The sequence below is a fragment of the Bubalus kerabau genome, chromosome 3 (assembly GCF_029407905.1).
Source record: "Bubalus kerabau isolate K-KA32 ecotype Philippines breed swamp buffalo chromosome 3, PCC_UOA_SB_1v2, whole genome shotgun sequence".
Taxonomy (NCBI): domain Eukaryota; kingdom Metazoa; phylum Chordata; class Mammalia; order Artiodactyla; family Bovidae; genus Bubalus; species Bubalus kerabau.
In genome coordinates this window covers 8,126,293-8,145,595 of record NC_073626.1, presented here as the reverse complement: position 1 = coordinate 8,145,595, position 19,303 = coordinate 8,126,293, and the positions used below count along the sequence as shown (strand labels likewise).

Genomic DNA, 19,303 nt, shown 5'->3' with positions numbered 1-19,303 from the left:
ATCTCATTTAATCCCCACACTGACTTTTGAGGTTGGTGTTATTTTACAGATTAGAATACTGAGATACAAGAAGATTCAGTGACCTTCTCAAGTTTAGAAAACTGGAAGGTGAAGGAGGAAGAATATAAGCTCAGGCATTGCCTCCAGAGCCCATACCGACAGCCAGTTTGTATTTTTCATAAAGGATGTATTTCCCCTCTTTGGACATTATTTTCCTCATTTACTAAATGAGGAGACTGAAGAAGTTAGCTTGAGTTTGCTTTTTACATCTATGAATAAAGAAGCCTGGCAGGCTGTGGTCCATAGGGTCTCAAAGAGTCGGTTACAACTGAAGCAACTAAGCACTTAGCACACACTTTCTGCTGGAACCAACCAAGAATAAGTTCAGTTCAGTTCAGATCAGTCGCTCAGTCGTGTCCGACTCTTTGTGACTCCATGAATCACAGCACGCCAGGCCTCCCTGTCCATCACCAACTCCTGGAGTTCACTCAGACTCATGTCCATCGATCGAGTCAGTGATGCCATCCAGCCATCTCATCCTCTGTTGTCCCCTTCTCCTCCTGCCCCCAATCCCTCCCAGCATCACGGTCTTTTCCAATGAGTCAACTCTTCGCATGAGGTGGCCAAAGCACTGGAGTTTCAGCTTTAGCATCATTCCTTCCAAAGAAATCCCAGGGCTGATCTCCTTCAGAATGGACTGGTTGGATCTCCTTGCAGGCCAAGGGACTTTCAAGAGTCTTCTCCAACACCACACTTCAAAAGCATCAATTCTTTGGCACTCAGCCTTCTTCACAGTCCAACTGTCACATCCATACATGACCACAGGAAAAACCATAGCCTTGACTAGACGGACCTTTGTTGGCAAAGTAATGTCTCTGTTTTTAAATATGCTATCTAGGTTGGTCACAACTTTCCTTCCAAGGAGTAAGGGTCTTTTAATTTCATGACTGCAGTCACCATCTGCAGTGATTTTGGAGCCTAAAAAAATAAAGTCTGACACTGTTTCCACTGTTTCCCCATCTATTGCCCATGAAGGGATGGGACCGGATGCCATGATCTTTGTTTTCTGAATGTTGAGCTTTAAGCCAACTTTTTCACTCTCCACTTTCACTTTCATCAAGAGGCTCTTTAGTTCCTCTTCACTTTCTGCCATAAGGGTGGTGTCATCTGCATATCTGAGGTTATTGATACTTCTCCCGGCAATCTTGATTCCAGCTTGTGTTTCTTCCAGTCCAGCATTTCTCATGATGTACTCTCATAGAAGTTAAATAAACAGGGTGACAATATACAGCCTTGATGTACTCCTTTTCCTATTTGGAACCAGTCTGTTGTTCCATGTCCAGTTCTAATTGTTGCTTCCTGACCTGCATACAAATTTCTCAAGAGGCAGATCAGGTGGTCTGGTATTCCCATCTCTCTCAGAATTTTCCACAGTTTATTGTGATCTACACAGTCAAAGGCTTTGGCAGAGTCAATAAAGCAGAAATAGATGTTTTTCTGGAACTCTCTTGCTTTTTCGATGATCCAGCGGATGTTGGCAATTTGATCTCTGGTTCCTCTGCTTTTTCTAAAACCAGCTTGAACATCAGGAAATTCACGGTTCACATATTGCTGAAGCTGGGCTTGGAGAATTTTGAGCATTACTTTACTAGCGTGTGAGGTGAGTGCAATTGTGTGGTAGTTTGAGCATTCTTTGGCATTGCCTTTCTTTGGGATTGGAAGGAAAACTGACCTTTTCCAGTCCTGTGGCAACTGCTGAGTTTTAAGCAAAGGAGAAAAGGAAAGATATAAGCATCTGAATGCAGAGTTCCAAAGAATAGCAAGAAGAGATTAGAAAGCCTTCCTCAGTGATCAATGCAAAGAAATAGAGGAAAACAACAGAATGGGAAAGACTAGGGATCTCTTCAAGAAAATTAGAGATACCAAGGGAACATTTCATGCAAAGATGGGCTCGATAAAAGACAGAAATGGTATGGACCTAACAGAAGCAGAAGGTATTAAGAAGAGATGGCAAGAATACACAGAAGAACTGTACAAAGAAGATCTTCATGACCCAGATAATCACGATGGTGTGATCACTGACCTAGAGCCAGACATCCTGGAATGTGAAGTCTAGTGGGCCTTAGAAAGCATCACTACGAACAAAGCTAGTTGAGGTGATGGAATTCCAGTTGAGCTATTTCAAATTCTGAAAGATGATGCTGTTAAAGTGCCGCACTCAATATGCCAGCAAATTTGGAAAACCAAGAATAAAGGCAACCACAAAAGCCCAGGGAAATGTGTACCTTCCCTTTGGGACTGTGCTCCAGCACCTGCAAATATCACACACACTTTCTTTTTGGCCAGCTGACAGCCCCCTCTGCTCCTTGAAAATGAACAGGAATAACTTCACCTTTTCTAACTTTTTAGCCAGAAGAGTTCATGTAAGCTGTTAGAAATCACCTATTGGGTTTATTCATTATACTTCAGCTTTGTCTGGTTTTCCTGCAAAGCAAAATGTTAGAAAACATTTTAAGCATAACACAGCATTTAAAAAAGGGTGTCAATGGTTTTTAACAGAGTCACAGATAAGAACTTACCGTGGTCTTGCATGTGGTGAGTGCTTCTTAGGTATTTGTTGTGTGACTGTCAGCGTCTGTCCTAATGTAAAGCATTCAAAATTAGTGTAAAACTCTAAAATTCAGAGTTAACATATATTCAGATATTGTTATAAGGAATTAACTGCTTTATATACTATCTGCTTTAATCTTCCCCCAAACCCTGAGAGGTGGCTATTTGCTTTTGCCCTAGACGGCAGATGAGAACCTTGAGGCACAGAAAATAAATAATTTGACAATTAGCTGGTAAGTCAATGACCTGGAATTTCAATTTAGGCAATCTGTTCTTAAGATTGTTCCCATATGCAATATGTTACTTGTTTGCATATCTAATATTTAAAAATAAGAACTGAAAATTAAGCTTATGTTTTGATTTGACTAACAGATAAACTATGGAGCATCAGTATGGTCTGTGCTAATAACATTGTTGCAATGTGTAGAATATGAACCTTTTTTTTTTTTTTTTTTGCAAATCCCTTCCCTGTTGTCCATACCCTACATGATCACAAATTTGTGAGATGATTACAATAATAGGGATACAATCTTATGGCCACTGAAATACGCCTTGAACAGAAACTGAACCAAAATTTAATCACACTTGAGTCAACATATCCAAGTGTTCCTGAACCCTGGACTGAATTAATGAGATGTGCATGTTTTTACAAATAATTTATTTTCAACTCAATTCACAAATATTTTCAGCACGCATTTTAGCTGCTGCAGAGACAATTAAATAACATAAAAAGCAAAAGCATGGAAAGACCTCGGATTTGCCTCTGAGAAACAATAATGAAAATCTGTTATGAAATAGTTAATCTATTTCAGCTGAAATCCTAAAGAATCCATGTCTGTCTACCTATAGCAGAAACTTTAAATGTTTTGACACCTGAATCTGTTTGGTCTTCCAAATCCCTCTTTTTTTTTCTTTTTTTTGAAGGATTTAGAAAAATGACAACAAAGAGTTCATAGGAATTTGTTTAGCGACAAAACAAAACAAACAAAACATTTTCCAGGATAGGCCCCTGGGGTCCCCATGTCAGTTCTGATCTTTATCTCCATTTAAAGGACCTTCTGAGCATTGACCTGAAGGCATTCAGGACTGCTTAAGCATCAAAGAGGATTGATGTACCATGTACTGAACATCTTACAACTATTTCCAGCAGAGCCCAAGACAAAGGAGAATATATTCTAATAAGCATTTAACTTCAAGGCTGTTAACAACAACAACAACAAAAAACATTAATTATTTGGATCTGATATTTATCTTTAAAAAAGTTAGTTTAAAAATTATTTTATTTTTCTCCTCATGGATTTGTTTTTAAAATTCAGTCGCCAAAATGATGAATTCAAAAGGTCGGAGACCCTTTCAGACTATGAAGTGATAGCAGTTATTTTATCGGAATAGTCCATATACTCTTAGTGAAGACTGGATCTTTCAGTCAATGATGATCACAATTGTACAAGGTTGGTTATAAAAGAAGACTCTGCATGAAATCTTAAGTTACTTCTAGGGAACTACTTTTAGGGAATCTGAGTGTCAAAGTAACAGAAAATGTCTCACTGTAAGAGGTATTAAGCTATTCCTAAATTTAAAAAATCAAATGAATCAATGGATACAACTGCTGAATCAAACCCAGTCTTAACATTTGACCCTATGGGGCAAAAATAAGCCTTGTTATTAGCAAAGAAAACTAGGCATGCCTGGCTAATTGACTGATCCCAAAGCTGGCTTTTCTTTCCATGACTGACCTTCAGGAATGTGAAGGCTTCTTGTCTTTCACCTACATGATTTCCTTAGGTCACATTCGGCAACCCATAGGTAAATAACTAAACACACTTTCTTTCACTTAACTGAAAACAATGAAAGAAAGATGTCTCAAAATCAACTTCCAACAAGTGTCTATTGGTTTTTATATCTTTATAAAAGCCATGAATAGCCGAACATCATAAAAGGTATCTAATTTTTCACTTCTATATCACAGACACCAAAATTAAGAATTGGAAGGAAAAAATGTTAAATTTTCTATACTTACATCCATTGGTTTATCCTGAGGTATGGAATCATTTGCTAAATAGATCAATTATTTCTTTTCCTTATTGCTTTTGCAAAAAAGAATTTATACATGTTTTCATTTCCTTCTAAATTCCTAGCTTTGCTTTCTTTACATTATTTTTAAATCTATACCTTGGAAAAAATAGTACAATTTGATGCCTCCTCTTTTGGGAGAAGTATATTTAAATAATTTTCTTCTCTATCAGAAGTAATGGAAAATGGTTCTATTTCTTTCTGGAAATATTTCTGAAAAGATCAAATCCAGAGACTTGATAATATTATGCTATGCTGTGCTCAGACCTTGTCTATACCCTGAACAATGTGAATCCACACTTGACCCTCCTCCTTTCACTCTTTTATCATCATGAATATGTAACAAAGACAGTTTTCTCAATAATGATTGATAACTGAAACCTAATATGCTTTGGAGCTTTACATGTCTTATGCGTGATTATAATTTTCATTTTAGATTGCCATTTTATCTCCCTCTATTTAAATTAAATATTGCTGTGAACACTTAGTGCCTCTAAGTGAACTAAGTGTTCTTCCGGCACTTTATATCAATTATGAAAAAGGGTATGGAGAAAGTTCATAAACTACATTGTCTATACAAATATACCTGGCACTGGACATACTCATTTCTGTAAGAAATTTAAATGAAATGACTTATGAATACTAAAGGTGACTTTCACCTAGAAATAAATACAATTCCACCCAGTTACTGTAAAGCATTACTGAAAGAAGCATGGTATAGTGGAAAAGAACAGACCTAGTTTTAAATCACAGCGTCACTACTTAACTAGCTTTGTAACCCTGAGACATTTTCTAGAATATAACATGGAGATAACATCATACAGTATTTGTTGGAACTGTTAAAATTAGAAATACTGCATTATACATAATGTGGCTTACTCATGAAAGTGAAGGTCACTCAGTCGTATCTGACTCTTTGCCACCCCATGGACTGCACAGTCCATGGAATTCTCCAGGCCAGAATACTGGAGTGGGTAGCCGTTCCCTTCTCCAGGGGATCCTCCCAACCCAGGGATCAAACCCAGGTCTCCTGCCTTGCAGGCAGATTCTTGACCATCTGAGCCACCAGGGAAGCCTGCAACTTACTCATAAAATACCATTATAATGTCAATGGAGCATGACTGTGTATAGCTTCAAAACCGAGAGCTATATGAGTACCTAAAAAAACTTACTAGATTTTGAAAACTAATTTATCATATCCTGTTAAGCCAGGAGATTTTTACATTTCCTTTGAGGTTTCATTGTAATTACCTGAATTACTTATGTCTTTTCAGAATTAGGTGTATGACCTGAACATGTGGGAGCAAATAAAACCTAGAACTTCCTAGATCTTTAACTTCCATTCTTCCATCATTTCCCCAACACACAGTCCCCACTTCTACTGCAACTGAGTGCCTCAAAAGAAAAATTCTTCAGTGTCCTGAAATAAATCCTTAATTTCTAATGTAACCCTCAGACATTATGGAATAAGAGAGGCCTAACTTCTCAGACAACAAAAGCGAAGCAATTAGAAAACTTTATGTAAGAAAAATATAACATTTCAGGTGGACTTTTTAATTTAGAAAAGACCCCGAAACTGCACTATAAGCCAAACTCAATTCCTGACTTTGAGAGAAACATCGGCTTGGTCCTTCTCGCTGATGTTCAAATGTGGGTGGATCACTGATCAGTCTTGGGCTCTTCTCAACTACTTCTCTGCTTTGCCAGAGCAGGTCTGGGACCCAGCATCCGGGCCCTTGGAAGTCATTCCTTCTCAGAACTTGCTTCAGAATAAAGTGGAGTTACATATTTCCTCCTCAGCTGATCTATCTTCAAATACTGGCATGAGTAATACTAGAATTCTTAATTTTGCAGTCTTTCTTCAAGATAAATATGTTCCTAATATTTCTGCCTGATTTTTATGCACGTGAGTTGTAGTTTGTGAGCCCTGGCTATTTTACACAAAACACAAAATTTTGTTTCACACACAAAAAATCCTGGTTTTATGCAAAAATTAATGGAGACATAGGATTTCCTTAATAGTTGGACTATTAGGGAAAAACTCTCTCCTTTACTGAATCAAAAGACAACTTTATTATTATTATTTACTACAATTATTCTTTATATTTCTACTGCTGGAACTCTCTCAACCTGACTTCTTGGCTGTGATGTTGAACCATCTGGGTTGCTCTGCCTCCAGGGCCTGGTGGTCTGGAAATATACTCATTTGTCTCTCTCTTGTTCAAGTTTGGAGTCCAGAAATCCCATGAGGAGGGATCCTCCCATGATGCCTTGTTCATGAGTATTTAGAGTGTGGATATCTTTTACCTGGGCCTGAATACTGCATTTCTAATATCTCCAAAATGATGCTTTGGGGAGGTGGGGTGCAGACGGTACAAATAGACTTTTTGTATAAATGGCTACATTTTAAGATACAGTTTTTCAACGCAAGTGCTGGAGCATCTGTTCATGTCACTTCTCCAGTTAGTCCAGTCTCCTTGGATGTTGATCCTCATTTATTTGGACTGAACTGAATTTTTATACAAGTATGTATATACATATATACACACAATAACCTTTACTGAATATTAAATATATAATTCTCCAAAGTCATGGGGAGTCTGTTTGGGAAAAGATTCTTGCTTTAGGGACATTTAATATTCCATGTTTTGAATTAATAGATGGTTTTGAAACAAAATTACTCTAAGGAAAGTCACCTTTCTGGTGTTGCTTGATCTCTAGTTGATCTCAAACTTCATCCTAAAATGTAACATTAAAAAACAGAGAAGTTAAGAAGAGCGCATCTTTTGCCCTGAGCATGCATCATGAAAGAAACATTACCCTTCTCAACAGTCTTCCAATGAAAATAATGACCCCTAATCCTTGTTAATCCCCTCCATTTAAAATTAGGTCAGAGATTAATAAGAAAAGTGTTATTTATATCATTTCTGTGAAAGGAAAATCATGACTATATTTTGAAAAAAATGAGAAACAAAGTCTCTATATTAAATGTTATCAGTTGATCATCTCATTCTGAAATAATTACTCTTGTAGCCTAAAGTTTGGGGAATAAGGAGCTACTTTAAGACAAGTGATTTCTGTTAACTCATAACAGATATTCATAAAATAGATGGACTAATCTTTGAAAACTAGACAAATGAATTTTGATGCTTTTGCTATTTCCGACACTTCTGATGGTGTCAGTGGATTCATACAATATGCTCAAGTTACTTCACATTATGTTTTTCACCTGTTTTGCTAATAATTTAGAGAAATTGGTTATATCCTTGCATTCTATTTCTTTACTAACCTGGATCTTTCATGAAGCATACAAACATAGTTTCCCAGCTCTCTGGATTACTTGTACATAATTTATTCAAGTCATATTTGCAAGTCATTGATAATCTGAGAATGACTTGCTTCTTAGGACAAGATGACTTTGGAGAAACAGTTCAAAATTACTCCCTTATATTTTAGTCATGGGACTATTTAAAAAAATAATGACACAAACTTTGATATGTTTCTGATTTAGCTACATATTTCAAATGCTAGCAAAATATTTGAAAGCTACATGAAAGCATTATAGTCAGTGATACTAAAGATATGTGTGCAATGTAATGAATCTTAAAAAGAGTACAAAATAAGCCTAAGGGATGTCATGGCATTATGAAATTTTCAAGGGAACATCCAAGCATACCATAACATTTATTATTTGGTTAAAGGTGGGAATTGAGTGCAGCACTTTCACAGCATCATCTTTTAGGATTTGAAACAGCTCAACTGGAATTCCATCACCTCCACTAGCTTTACTTGTGCACTCAGTATGCCAGAAAATTTGGAAAACTCAGCAGTGGCCACAGGACTGGAAAAGGTCAGTTTTCATTCCAATCCCAAAGAAGGCAATGCCAAAGAATGCTCAAACTACCGCACAATTGCACTCATCTCACACGCTAGTTAAGTAATGCTCAAAATTCTCCAAGCCAGGCTTCAGCAGTACATGAACTGTGAATTTCCAGATGTTCAAGCTGTATTTAGAAAAGGCAGAGGAACCAGAGATCAAATTGCTAACATCTGCTGGATCATCAAAAAAGCAAGATTGAGTTCCAGAAAAATACCTACTTCTGTTTTATTGACTACGCCAAAGCTTTTGATTGTGTGGACCACAACAAACTGTGGAAAATTCCTCAAGAGATGGGAATACTAGACCACTTGACCTGCCTCTTGAGAAATCTGTATGCATGTCAGGAAGAAACGGTTAGAACTGGACATGGAACAACAGACTGGTTCCAAATAGGGAAAGGAGTACGTCAAGGCTGTATATTGTCACCCTGCTTATTTAACTTATATGCAGAGTACATCACGAGAAATGTTGGGCTGGAAGAAGCACAAGCTGGAATCAAGATTGCCAGGAGAAATATCAATAACCTCAAATATGCAGATGACACCACCCTTATGGCAGAAAGTAAAGAACTAAAGAGCCTCTTGATGAAAGTGAAAGAGGAAAGTGAAAAAGTTGGCTTGAGGCTCAACATTCAGAAAATGAAGATAATGGCATCTGGTCCCATCATTTCATGGCAAATAGATGGGGAAACAATAGAAACAGTGGCTGACTTTATTTTGGGGGGGCCCCGGAATCACTGTAGATGGTGACTGCAGCCATGAAACTAAAAGACACTTACTCCTTGGAAGTAAAGTTATGACTAACCTAGACAGCATATTAAAAAGCAGAGATGTTACTTTGCCAAGTCAAGGCTATGGTTTTTCCAGTAGTCATGTATGGATGTGAGAGTTGGACTATAAAGAAAGCTGAGCACCAAAGAATTGATGCTTCTGAATTGTGGAGAAGACTCTTGAGAGTCCCTTGGACTGCAAGGAGATCCAACCAGTCCATCATAAAGGAAATCAGTCCTGAATATTCATTGCAAAGACTTGTGTTGAAGCTGAAACTCCAATACTTTGGCCACCTGATGCGAAGAACTGACTCATTTGGAAAGACCCTGATGCTGGCAAAGATTGAAGGTGGGAAGAGAAGGGAATGACAGAGGATGAGATGGTTGGATGGCATCACTGATTTAATGGACATGAGTTTGAGTAAACTCTGGGAGTTGGTGAGGGACAGGGAAGCCTGGCATGCTGTAGTCCATGGGGTCGCCAAGAGTTAGACACAACTGAGCAACTGAACAGAATATGTAGGAATTCTTCAAATTAAGAAAATTCTATTTATATAAACTATAAAAACAAACAAACCCACCTCAATGCCAAAATTCTTAGCATTGCTTTTGAATTTAGCTTCGTCATATGTACTTAAAATGTGACTAGGAAGCAAGAATACTTATTATACTGCTTTAAAATTTTAGGCAACAAAATTGTAAGAGGTGTGACGCAAAGTTAAAACTTATTTTGAGAAGTCTGACAGACAATGGCCCTCATTTTCAACAACCACTTTGTTAGACCAGTACAATTCCTATGATGTTTCCAGAACTCTTTTCAAGTACATCTTGGGATATAAAACATAGTTTTATTGTTGTTGTGGTATCTGTTACTTAATCTGTGGGCAAGAATAAATGTAGATTGAAGCATGCATCAAAAGCATCACTGATCTATCAGAGCCTACTGGGACAGGGGCATATTCTAGAGGTCATAATTTAGATTGGGGCTCACAGGCCCAGATGACAGGCTCTTTCCCCAAGCCCCAGGTTTGGAGCCGGGGCTGGGTAACATCAGGCTCCCAAACTCCTTAGACTATTTCCCTCATGCACTGCTGTCCTACCGACTTCATGTCTCCCAGATCTTCACCAAGCAGGCCTTGAAAAACATGAATGCATTGCTTCAAATTCCAACATTAACACATTTTTTCACAAATGAAGCACCTGTAGCCTCAGGTAATATTGCACATCATCGCAGGTGCAATTGTGGGTCCCCTCCCCATTGCCTCTCTGGACGGGAAGCAATCATTTCTAAAGAGTCAACTTAAGTAATTTCAAGTCTGCTTCTTCTGTGAAGCCCAGACCTCCCGTGGTTTGGTCCGGGTCGGAGGTCTCCGGCTGTAAGGAGCAGGGCCCAGGGGACACAGAGGCCGGTGCTCACGCAAACCTGGGCTGAGGCCTCTGGAGCTCATGGGCTTCGCCCAAGCCAAGCTCTCAGGATTGACTTGTAACATTATACATTTCTCAGAAGCTGTCATACCCACCTTTACGAACTTTGCCCTTTTCTGTCCTTATGCTAAATACACTTACCTGTAGTGTTCTTAAGTACCGAATCTTCTCAAAATAGCTACAAAATTATTCCTCATAAGTTGGAAAAACTGGTCTCTTGGCTATTTCCCTCGGCAGTAACTATAAAGCCCTGATTTCTCAAAAATACAGGGGGTGGGGGTGAGCGTGGCAGGAATGTTAACCTCAGGCTCTCTTTCGAAAGCAGGTTGCTGGTCACTACATGACATAAAGAAACCACCACCAAAGCAACGGCAAAGTCAGTGAACAACTTTACTGAAACATTTCATAACACGGAAAATCTGTCTGAAGTGTAAAGTTACTGTCTTACACAAGGAGGACAGACCCATTTTCAAAGACTAATATGAATACAATAAATATGGAGTTTACATACTAATTTATACACAGAAACTCTGCCCCACAGCCATAAAAATTTAATATTTAACAGTGCAACATATAATTTAATCATTGGATTTATTTGACAGGTTTTTCTTGCTAAACACAAATAACTACCTGGCTTTCATGTACATATATAATATATACTTTTGTATATAGATATTCAACAATCTGTACAGTTTCTAAACATAAAACTCCTAAAAGGCACAATTGTCTATACAACATGTACAAAAATGGCTGGAGCTGACACAAAACAACAATTATTGGTCAAAAGTTCATGATTGCACAAAGATTAGTCATGAGTTTATGTCAGAAAAATGTGCTTTAAGGAAAGGAGGGTTTTCAAAGAAACCTGTAAGTGTTTATATAAAAAAACCAAAAAAACAAAAAACAACCAAAAAAACCCCCAAACCAAACCACCCCCCCTGAATAAACAGCCCCTAGGTGGCGATCACAAGCCTGTCCTCATCCTCGTCGCTACTCACGTCGCTGAACTGGGTGACCGGCCTCCGGTGCGGGGGCCGGGGTCCCTCCGGGTCCAGGGGGAGCCTCGGCCGGCCCGGCGGGGGCGGGGGCGCCGAGGCTGGTTTGCAGGGCGCGCCAGGGGTGTCGTGCCTGGGCTTCAGGTGATTCGCCAAGGCCCCCTTCCCCGTGTCCCTGGGACTGGAGCTGTCCCGCCTTGCCTGGTCTCTGGCCGGGGCAGGCGGATCTAGACCCTTCTGTGCACTTTCCCGCTGGACTCCGGGTGAGCCCTGCGGGGATGGGGTCCTGCCGCAGGGATGCGCCCCGGCAGAAGGCTGCGTGGGCGGCGCCTCCCGAGGAGCCCTGTTTGGGGGAGCGGGCATCTCGGGGGCGCCCTGGGCATCCACGGGGACCTGGCTCACCGAGGGGATGAGCGTGGGCAGGGCGATGTTTACGATCTGGAGGCCCGGGATGGGCGCGGGGGGTGCGGGGCTGCTCTGGGAGGCGGGGTTGGCGGCCACCACCTGCAGCCCCACGGCGTTGAGGGCCAGCCCCGGCGGGCGCACCGGTGGGCCGAGGCTGGCGCTGGCCAGGCCCACGATGTTGACGGTCTCCATGCTCAGGGCCGGCAGGGGCTGCAGCGTCGGCACACGGATCTGGCCGATGGGGATACAGGGCACCACGCTGCTCAGTTCGGCCACGCCCGCGGGGCTGGCGGCGCCTGGCACGTCTGCGCTTAAGTCCCCCGGGGTGCCCAGTGGTCTGTGGATGACGTTGACAGCCGGGATAGTGAGCTGCACTGGCCCGGCCTGGATGGGGACGAAGGTGGAATAGGTGAGGCCGGCGGGGACCACCTGGATCCCCCCGACCGGAACCATGTTATAGGGTGTCCTCGACTGCTGCTGGGAATGCAGAGGCAGGTGGCTGAACAGGTGCGTCTGCGGAGAAGGCAGGCCTGTGGGTGGAGGCAAGGCGGCTTGCGGCTTCTGCTCTTGAGGGCCGGGCGAGGTGGACGGAGGAGCCCCTCCCGGCTGAGGGCTGTGCTCAGACGCCGGGGGACGAGGAAGGCTCAGGCACGGTGGGCCCTGAAAGACAAGACGGAATCATCTCTTCATGCCTCAGCTTCCTTATTAGTCACTGAGCAAAAGTTTTAGCTCTTGTAAAAAGTGTCTTCTGTCCTAAGGTAAAAGTGTATAACAACGATTTCATAAAAATAAGCTTGCTAAATGTTGGTATGTTGATTTTAAAAGCAAAATTCCTATTACACCCTTGAAGCTCTTTATTTTCTAGAATAAATAACCACCACAGATTCTGTATAGTACTTAATTTTCACACGGATTTCCTGGATATCATCTCATTTATACCAAAATTAACCCTGAGAGGCGGCCATAATTATCTTCTTCTTCCACTGCTATTATTATTGCTGGTACCTCGAGCTCCACCCTAGTGTAGAGATTAGGGATTACTGAGAAATTCTGAGATCTTAGTTGGCCATGAGTATCGAGTCGGTGGGGGAGGGGGGGAGTTAACTGGAGGACTACTCATTTATGAAATAAAGAGCTTCCATTAACGAAGAGGTCTGCAGTTTTCATTTGTTCATTTATTCTAAGTGGATGAAATGTCTACTGAAAACCGGACCTCCAGACACCGGTAGGTGTGTGAGAGACTTAGGGGCAGAAGCTTAGAGCACAAGTGACTAATAGGAAAGGAACGAAACAGTAGGAGGAGTAAATCCTGCCAATTTTCCCACCCAGGATTATCATCTAAATATTCACTTTTTCTTGATATGTCATTACAGAACTCCATTAATGTATATACTAATTTAAATCTTAATGCTACTTATATATGAATGTAATTTAATTAAATAATATTAATGTAGGATAGGCTCTAGTAATTCAAGCTTTCATAGTCTTCCGAGTTTTCTCTAGTGTTACCCAGCAAACCAAAATCTACCACATTTAGAAATAAATGCTATGGTGATCCTCAGTTCATCCCAGAGGTAAAAGAACTGTCCATGAGAGAAAACAGATTTCTCAGGAGCCTGCCAGGGTGTGTAAAAGCAGGACATTATCCACTGCTTGCTGGAGGGTGACTTTCCTGAGTCTGGTTCTGAGCTAGTTCTTGGGCAGGAAGCTTTCCTAAGTGGTGACAGCAATTTGATGATTCAAGCAAAGTGAACTTCTTAATACTTTTTTTTTTTCTTTTGGGTGGGAGGGGTGGGGGTGTCAAACTGGTAGCTGCCTTGTCAATAAGGGTAACATACAAACCCTTTGGATAATTAGTGCAAATCCATCATATCAATGCCAGTGGAAGATCATCTCAAGAGGACGCCATGGAAAACGAAGGTCTCAAGACTCATATTCTCCATTGACACACAAATATTTTTTATTCCAAGATATTTATAAAAAACCAAATAGTAGTAAAGAGCATACTGCAGAGATCTACTTGGTTCTTTTATAGATTTATAATACAATAGATGAACTTTGACTAAGATACATAACACGAATCCAAAGGGCATAAATGTCCTTTAGCCTTAAATCAAAAGAAAATAAAGTTAAAAAAACAAAAAACAAAAAACTGATCTAGCTACAAATGAGCAATTTCAGTACGTTAACTCTTGAAGTCAAAAGGAAAACGGTTACGGATCCATTACCTGCGTTAAAGCCACAGCCTTTCTTGCCGCAGAGCCGCTCAGCATCTCCTCGGGGTCGGGGTAGTCCACAGACATCTGGTGACACGGGGACTTGGGCGCTCCCTCGGGTGGGCGGGCGGCTGCCTCCGCATTACCCGCTGCCCGCGGCCCGGCACTGCCAGGGGACCCCGGGCTCCCGCCGCGGTCGGACTGCAGCGCGTTCAGCACCGTCATCTTGGTGGGCAGTGCCCTTGGCAGCACGTCCATCGCGTCCGCGGGCCCCCCGGGAGAACCCTCGGGGGCGCTGGTGTCCTCGTCCGCACCCGTGGGGTCCCGAGGGCCGCCCCTGGCGGGCAGGTGCTGCGGGCTGGCGGCGGCGGAGGGCGCGGCCGACAGCACCGACTCGGCCTGGCTGTCCTCGTCCTCCTCCTCGTTCTCGATGTCGTCGTCCTCGGCGCCGTCGGATTCCTCCGGGTCGTATCCAGACCTCTCGAAACTGAACCTCTGTTTCTCGTCTGAGAAAAAACAACCGAGAGGGGATGTTATAGATGCTTATGCAAGTTTAACGGATGGCATCTTCTTTTTTTATAAGCTTGACAATACTGCGAGGAATATTCAAGGCCAGGACGCTGCCCACACAGAGCCCCCAGTTTAGTCGGGGAGGATGACACGGGGAGGAAGGCAGTCAGGACAGGGGGCATTGGAGGGATGCGCCTGTGGAGGAGGGGAGTGACCAGGAGGGCTTCCTGGAGGATGCGGAAGGTGGACAAACCTCGCCAGAGCAGACGGGCAGAGGGTGATACATAGTGCAGACCGGAAACCGAAGCCTCAAATTTTATACCTCCAAAAGAAGCCTGAACCCTACAGAAAAAGTGAACCGAGAGTTCACTGCAACTCATTCTCTGGGCTCTTCTTCTCTACTTGTTTATACCGCCCTTTTGTTGAACAAATTAAAATGAAACCAAAATACTGGTGGCATTTCGTATTTGCAAAAAATAATTTTCCATGATATTCACATAGCATTTTAGGCATGTTTCTGCTGTTCTCTGAGTAGTAATATTCTGTAATTTTTTTTTTTCCATGATGACTCAACCCATTTCTCATAGGAAATGGAATATTAGTTAAAAGTCATTAATATCAGCCATATAATGACATGTGAGACTATGTTTAACAAGGAATAGTCAAGATAGTCCAGGGAATAGTTTTAAAATTCTCATAAGTGCATATGAGACTGGATTTAAAACCTTGTCTATTCAAAACTTGCAAAATCAGAGGCACTTTCCCTTAGAAAGCTAATAGAGTTTTAACAGTTAAACGGAAGAGCAATGTAAAATCTCCACCCCATTCACTGTCACTGAGCTATATGACATTCAGCTTTGCTGCAATGCAGTCTGCATTTACATGTACGTTTTGAAGAGAAAAAATGTGAACAGAGAAATAACTAACAGGTATCTTTCCTGGGTTTCCCAAATGGTCTGTGTATTAATTTACTTTATTACTCTTTCTATATTACAAAGATAAGTTCTTAGAGAAGAATCTTGAAGTATCAACACCAACACATTTATGGATGATTATTTCTAGGAGATAGAACAGATTAGAACTTTTTAAAAAAATCTCAAGCACATGTTACTTTTGTGCTTAAAACATACATGTAGGCTTCTACTATGTGATTTCATGCCTTCTGTTTTATGGGTTCTACTATCTTGTTATAAAATAATAGATAAAGTAGCACCGATCTACTGAATTCCACCAGGTGCCCGCACTGGATGTGGGTCGGGCACGGTCTGGGTAGGTGCTCTGCCCCCTTCCTCAAGATCCCTCTATGATACCCTGTGATGTTGAAATTCTAAAATTAGACCATCATCCCTCATATGTTTTGAATTTGCCACATGAATGCCAAATCAGTTATATTTTTAGAGATTTTAATAAGAGAAAAAAATTCTTTCATAAGAGAAAGTAGAAAACAAAACAGAAGAAACTGAATGACTGAGGCGAGGGAAGAGATGACTGGAGAGGGAAGCCGATTTCATCAGAGGCCAGTCCTGCTGCAAAGCCCGACTATGGTGAGACTTGCTCAAAAGCTACTACTGTTTTCTTTTCTTTTTTTTTTTTTTAAGAACAGGCCTAACTTTAAATTTACAACTCTCCCCAAATCCATCGTAAGGCTGGAGTCCCATCAAACAGCCCAAGCTCCAAGGAGCCTCTATATAAGAGAAGGGAGACGAGCTTGAGTCATCCGGGGCAGACGCGGCAGGACACGCACGGTCAGAGGCTGGCTCAACGGTGGACAGACTGGTCAGGGCCGAGTGCAGGCGGGAGGGGCTGGGTGGACCCTCTGAGGCTACATCTTCCTTCAGGTTGTAGATGATGATCACCGTTCAACCTCACAGAAAAGCGGACTAAGCATCCACAGTAGTTGGGATCCAGGGGAGAGAAGCAGCATTTAGGAGGTGCGGAGCCCTGCATCCCCTCCCTTCTCTCCATAGGGAACAAACACTTTGCCCTGTGAAGAGGAGCGCTGAAGCATCACTGCCCTGGGACACTGGGGAGAATTTACTGTGGTGAGGAAATGGAGTGAGTAAGAGGAAAAACACAACTCTGCTCCCTAAGGAGGTTCAGGGTTGCTGGCTGAGCCCACCACAACTGCTGAGCTGGGGCAGGAGAACAAGAGGGCCAGAGCCCAGGGACCCGAGGACAGGGTGCCCACAGAAGGCTGGGGCAGGCCCAGAACAGAGTGCCACCCCATCCTCCTCCTCACCCCCTAATGCCAGGCTAAGGCGCCTCAAGTGAGAGCTGACAGCAAAATACTGCAGGAAGAGCATCAGGAGAAGAACAGAATGTGTTCAGCACCCTCTCTGATGCAGAGCGCAAAGGGAAGACCTAAAACGGGAATGGAACAAGCATTTCTCTTACAATCCAACCCGCACCCCAAACAAGAAATGCCTCTTTAGGAATCTGAACCCTTTCGTGCTCTGATGGTAGTAATCTTAACAGCAACAGAGCTCTCCAACCCAGTCCAGCTCCTGACCGGAAACAGCAAGGCTTCAACTCTCACCTGAAGGGACTTGCCAGGCATAAACGCTATTTACATTGGTCTCTATTGTCTTACGCAAGATGTCTAGCTCTCAACAAAAATTACAAGGCATCCAAAAAGGCAAGAAAAAATAGAAGAGGAAAAGCAATCAGAACCAGTCAGATATGATACAGATGTTAGAGCTTTCAGAGAATTTAAAATAGTTGATCAATATAGTATTTTAAAAGCTCTGATGAGAATGGTGAGCAACATATAATACCAAGTGGGAATTTCAGCTGTGAGAAGAAACTATGGGGGAAAAAAACGAAATGTTACCAATGAAAAACAAAGTAATAATCATAGGAAAACAAAACAGAATTCTATGCCCATTGAAAGGAATTTTAAAAAAACAAAAACTCACATATGACACTAAAAGCACAATTAATTTAAAAAATGGATAAACCAGGCTTCATCAATATTAAGAAAACTTTGCTCTGAGACAGACACTGTAAAAGAGAATAAGATAAGCCACAGACTGGAAGAAAACGTCTGAAAATCACATTTCTGACAAAGGAATTATATTCAGAATATATTGAAAACTACCCAAATTCAACAATAAGAAAGCAAACAACCCACTTTAAAAAATGGGCAAAATCCTTGAAGACGCTTCACCAAAGACAACTGGAAAGCAAATAGCACACAGAAGCATGCTCAACGTCATCAATCATTAGGGAAATGCAAATTGAACCCACCATGAAATGCCACTATACGCCTGTTAGAATAAATGGTCTAGACACTTTGAAAAACCAAATAGTAGTAAATGAGTTTGACAGTTTCTGCCAAAGCTAAATATACACCAAGCTAATGACCCAGCTATTCTACTTCTAGTATCAAACCCTGCAGAAATGGAAACTTCATTCACATAAAAACCTGTATATGAATGTTTTATAGCAACTTTATTTATGACTGCCAAATACTGGAAGAAACTCAGTTATCATTCAAGTAGTCAGTGGACAAGAAGCTATGGCACATTTAGACAGTAGAATACTACTCAGCAATATAAAGGAATGGACTCCCACGAAAACATGGATAAATCTCACGTGCATTTTACTAAGTGAAAGAAGCCAGACTCCAAAAGCTACTTATTCTGATTCCTTTCATATGAGACTCAGGAAAACAGAGAAATACAGGGAGGAAAAGAGATCAGTAGTTGCTAGGGGCTCTTATGGGGGTGCGGGAGGAGCAGTTATCTGCACATAAATGGCACAGGGGACTTGCAGGGTGATAGGACTATTCTACATGGAATTGTGGGGTGGATATACAATCCTAAGGGAAATCAACCCTGAACACTCACTGGAAGGACTGATGCTGAAGCTGAAGCTCCAATACTTTGGCCACCTGATTCGAAGAGCTGACTCACTTGGAAAAGACCCTGATGCTGGGAAAGATTGAAGGTGGGAGGAAAAGGGGATGACAGAGGATGAGATAGTTGGATGGTATTACCGATTCAATGGATGTGAGTTTGAGCAAACTCTGGGAGATAGTGAAGGACAGGCAAGTCTGGTGTGCTGCAGTCCATGGGTTGCAAAGAGCTGGACATGCCTAGTACTTGAACAACAACATATACAATTCTACACATTTGTCAAAAACCATAGAACTGTACACCATAAAGTGAATTTTATGGTATGTAAATAAAAGCATAATTAACCAGGATGTGGGAAAAATTCAAGATGAAATGCAAGCTGAGACTGATGACTTGAGCACAAACAAACCCCACAACCACGACCCAGGCAACCCTGGCAGAAGGGGTTCTGACCAGATAATATGAAAAAGTGAAAGTGAAAGTCACTCAGTTGTGTCCAACTCTTTGAGACCCCATGGACTGTAGCCTGCCAGGCTCCTCTGTCCAAGGAATTCTTCAGGCCA

The 19,303-nt window shown here is 41.6% G+C and overlaps 1 protein-coding gene across 5 annotated transcripts in view; it reads right to left on the bottom strand.

The window, feature by feature from the left end:
* Nucleotides 1-11,133: 11,133 nt before the first annotated feature.
* Nucleotides 11,134-19,303, bottom strand: part of HIVEP1 (HIVEP zinc finger 1) — a 137,272-nt gene continuing 129,102 nt past the window's right edge. For all 5 annotated transcript variants that reach the window (XM_055570599.1, XM_055570595.1, XM_055570596.1 and 2 more), the window contains 2 exons: nt 14,386-14,879; nt 11,134-12,817 (listed from right to left, as the gene is read on the bottom strand). In XM_055570599.1, the coding sequence (XP_055426574.1) occupies nt 11,711-12,817; nt 14,386-14,879 (1,601 nt within the window). In that variant the 3' untranslated portion in view covers nt 11,134-11,710. The remainder of the gene's footprint in view (nt 12,818-14,385; nt 14,880-19,303) is intronic.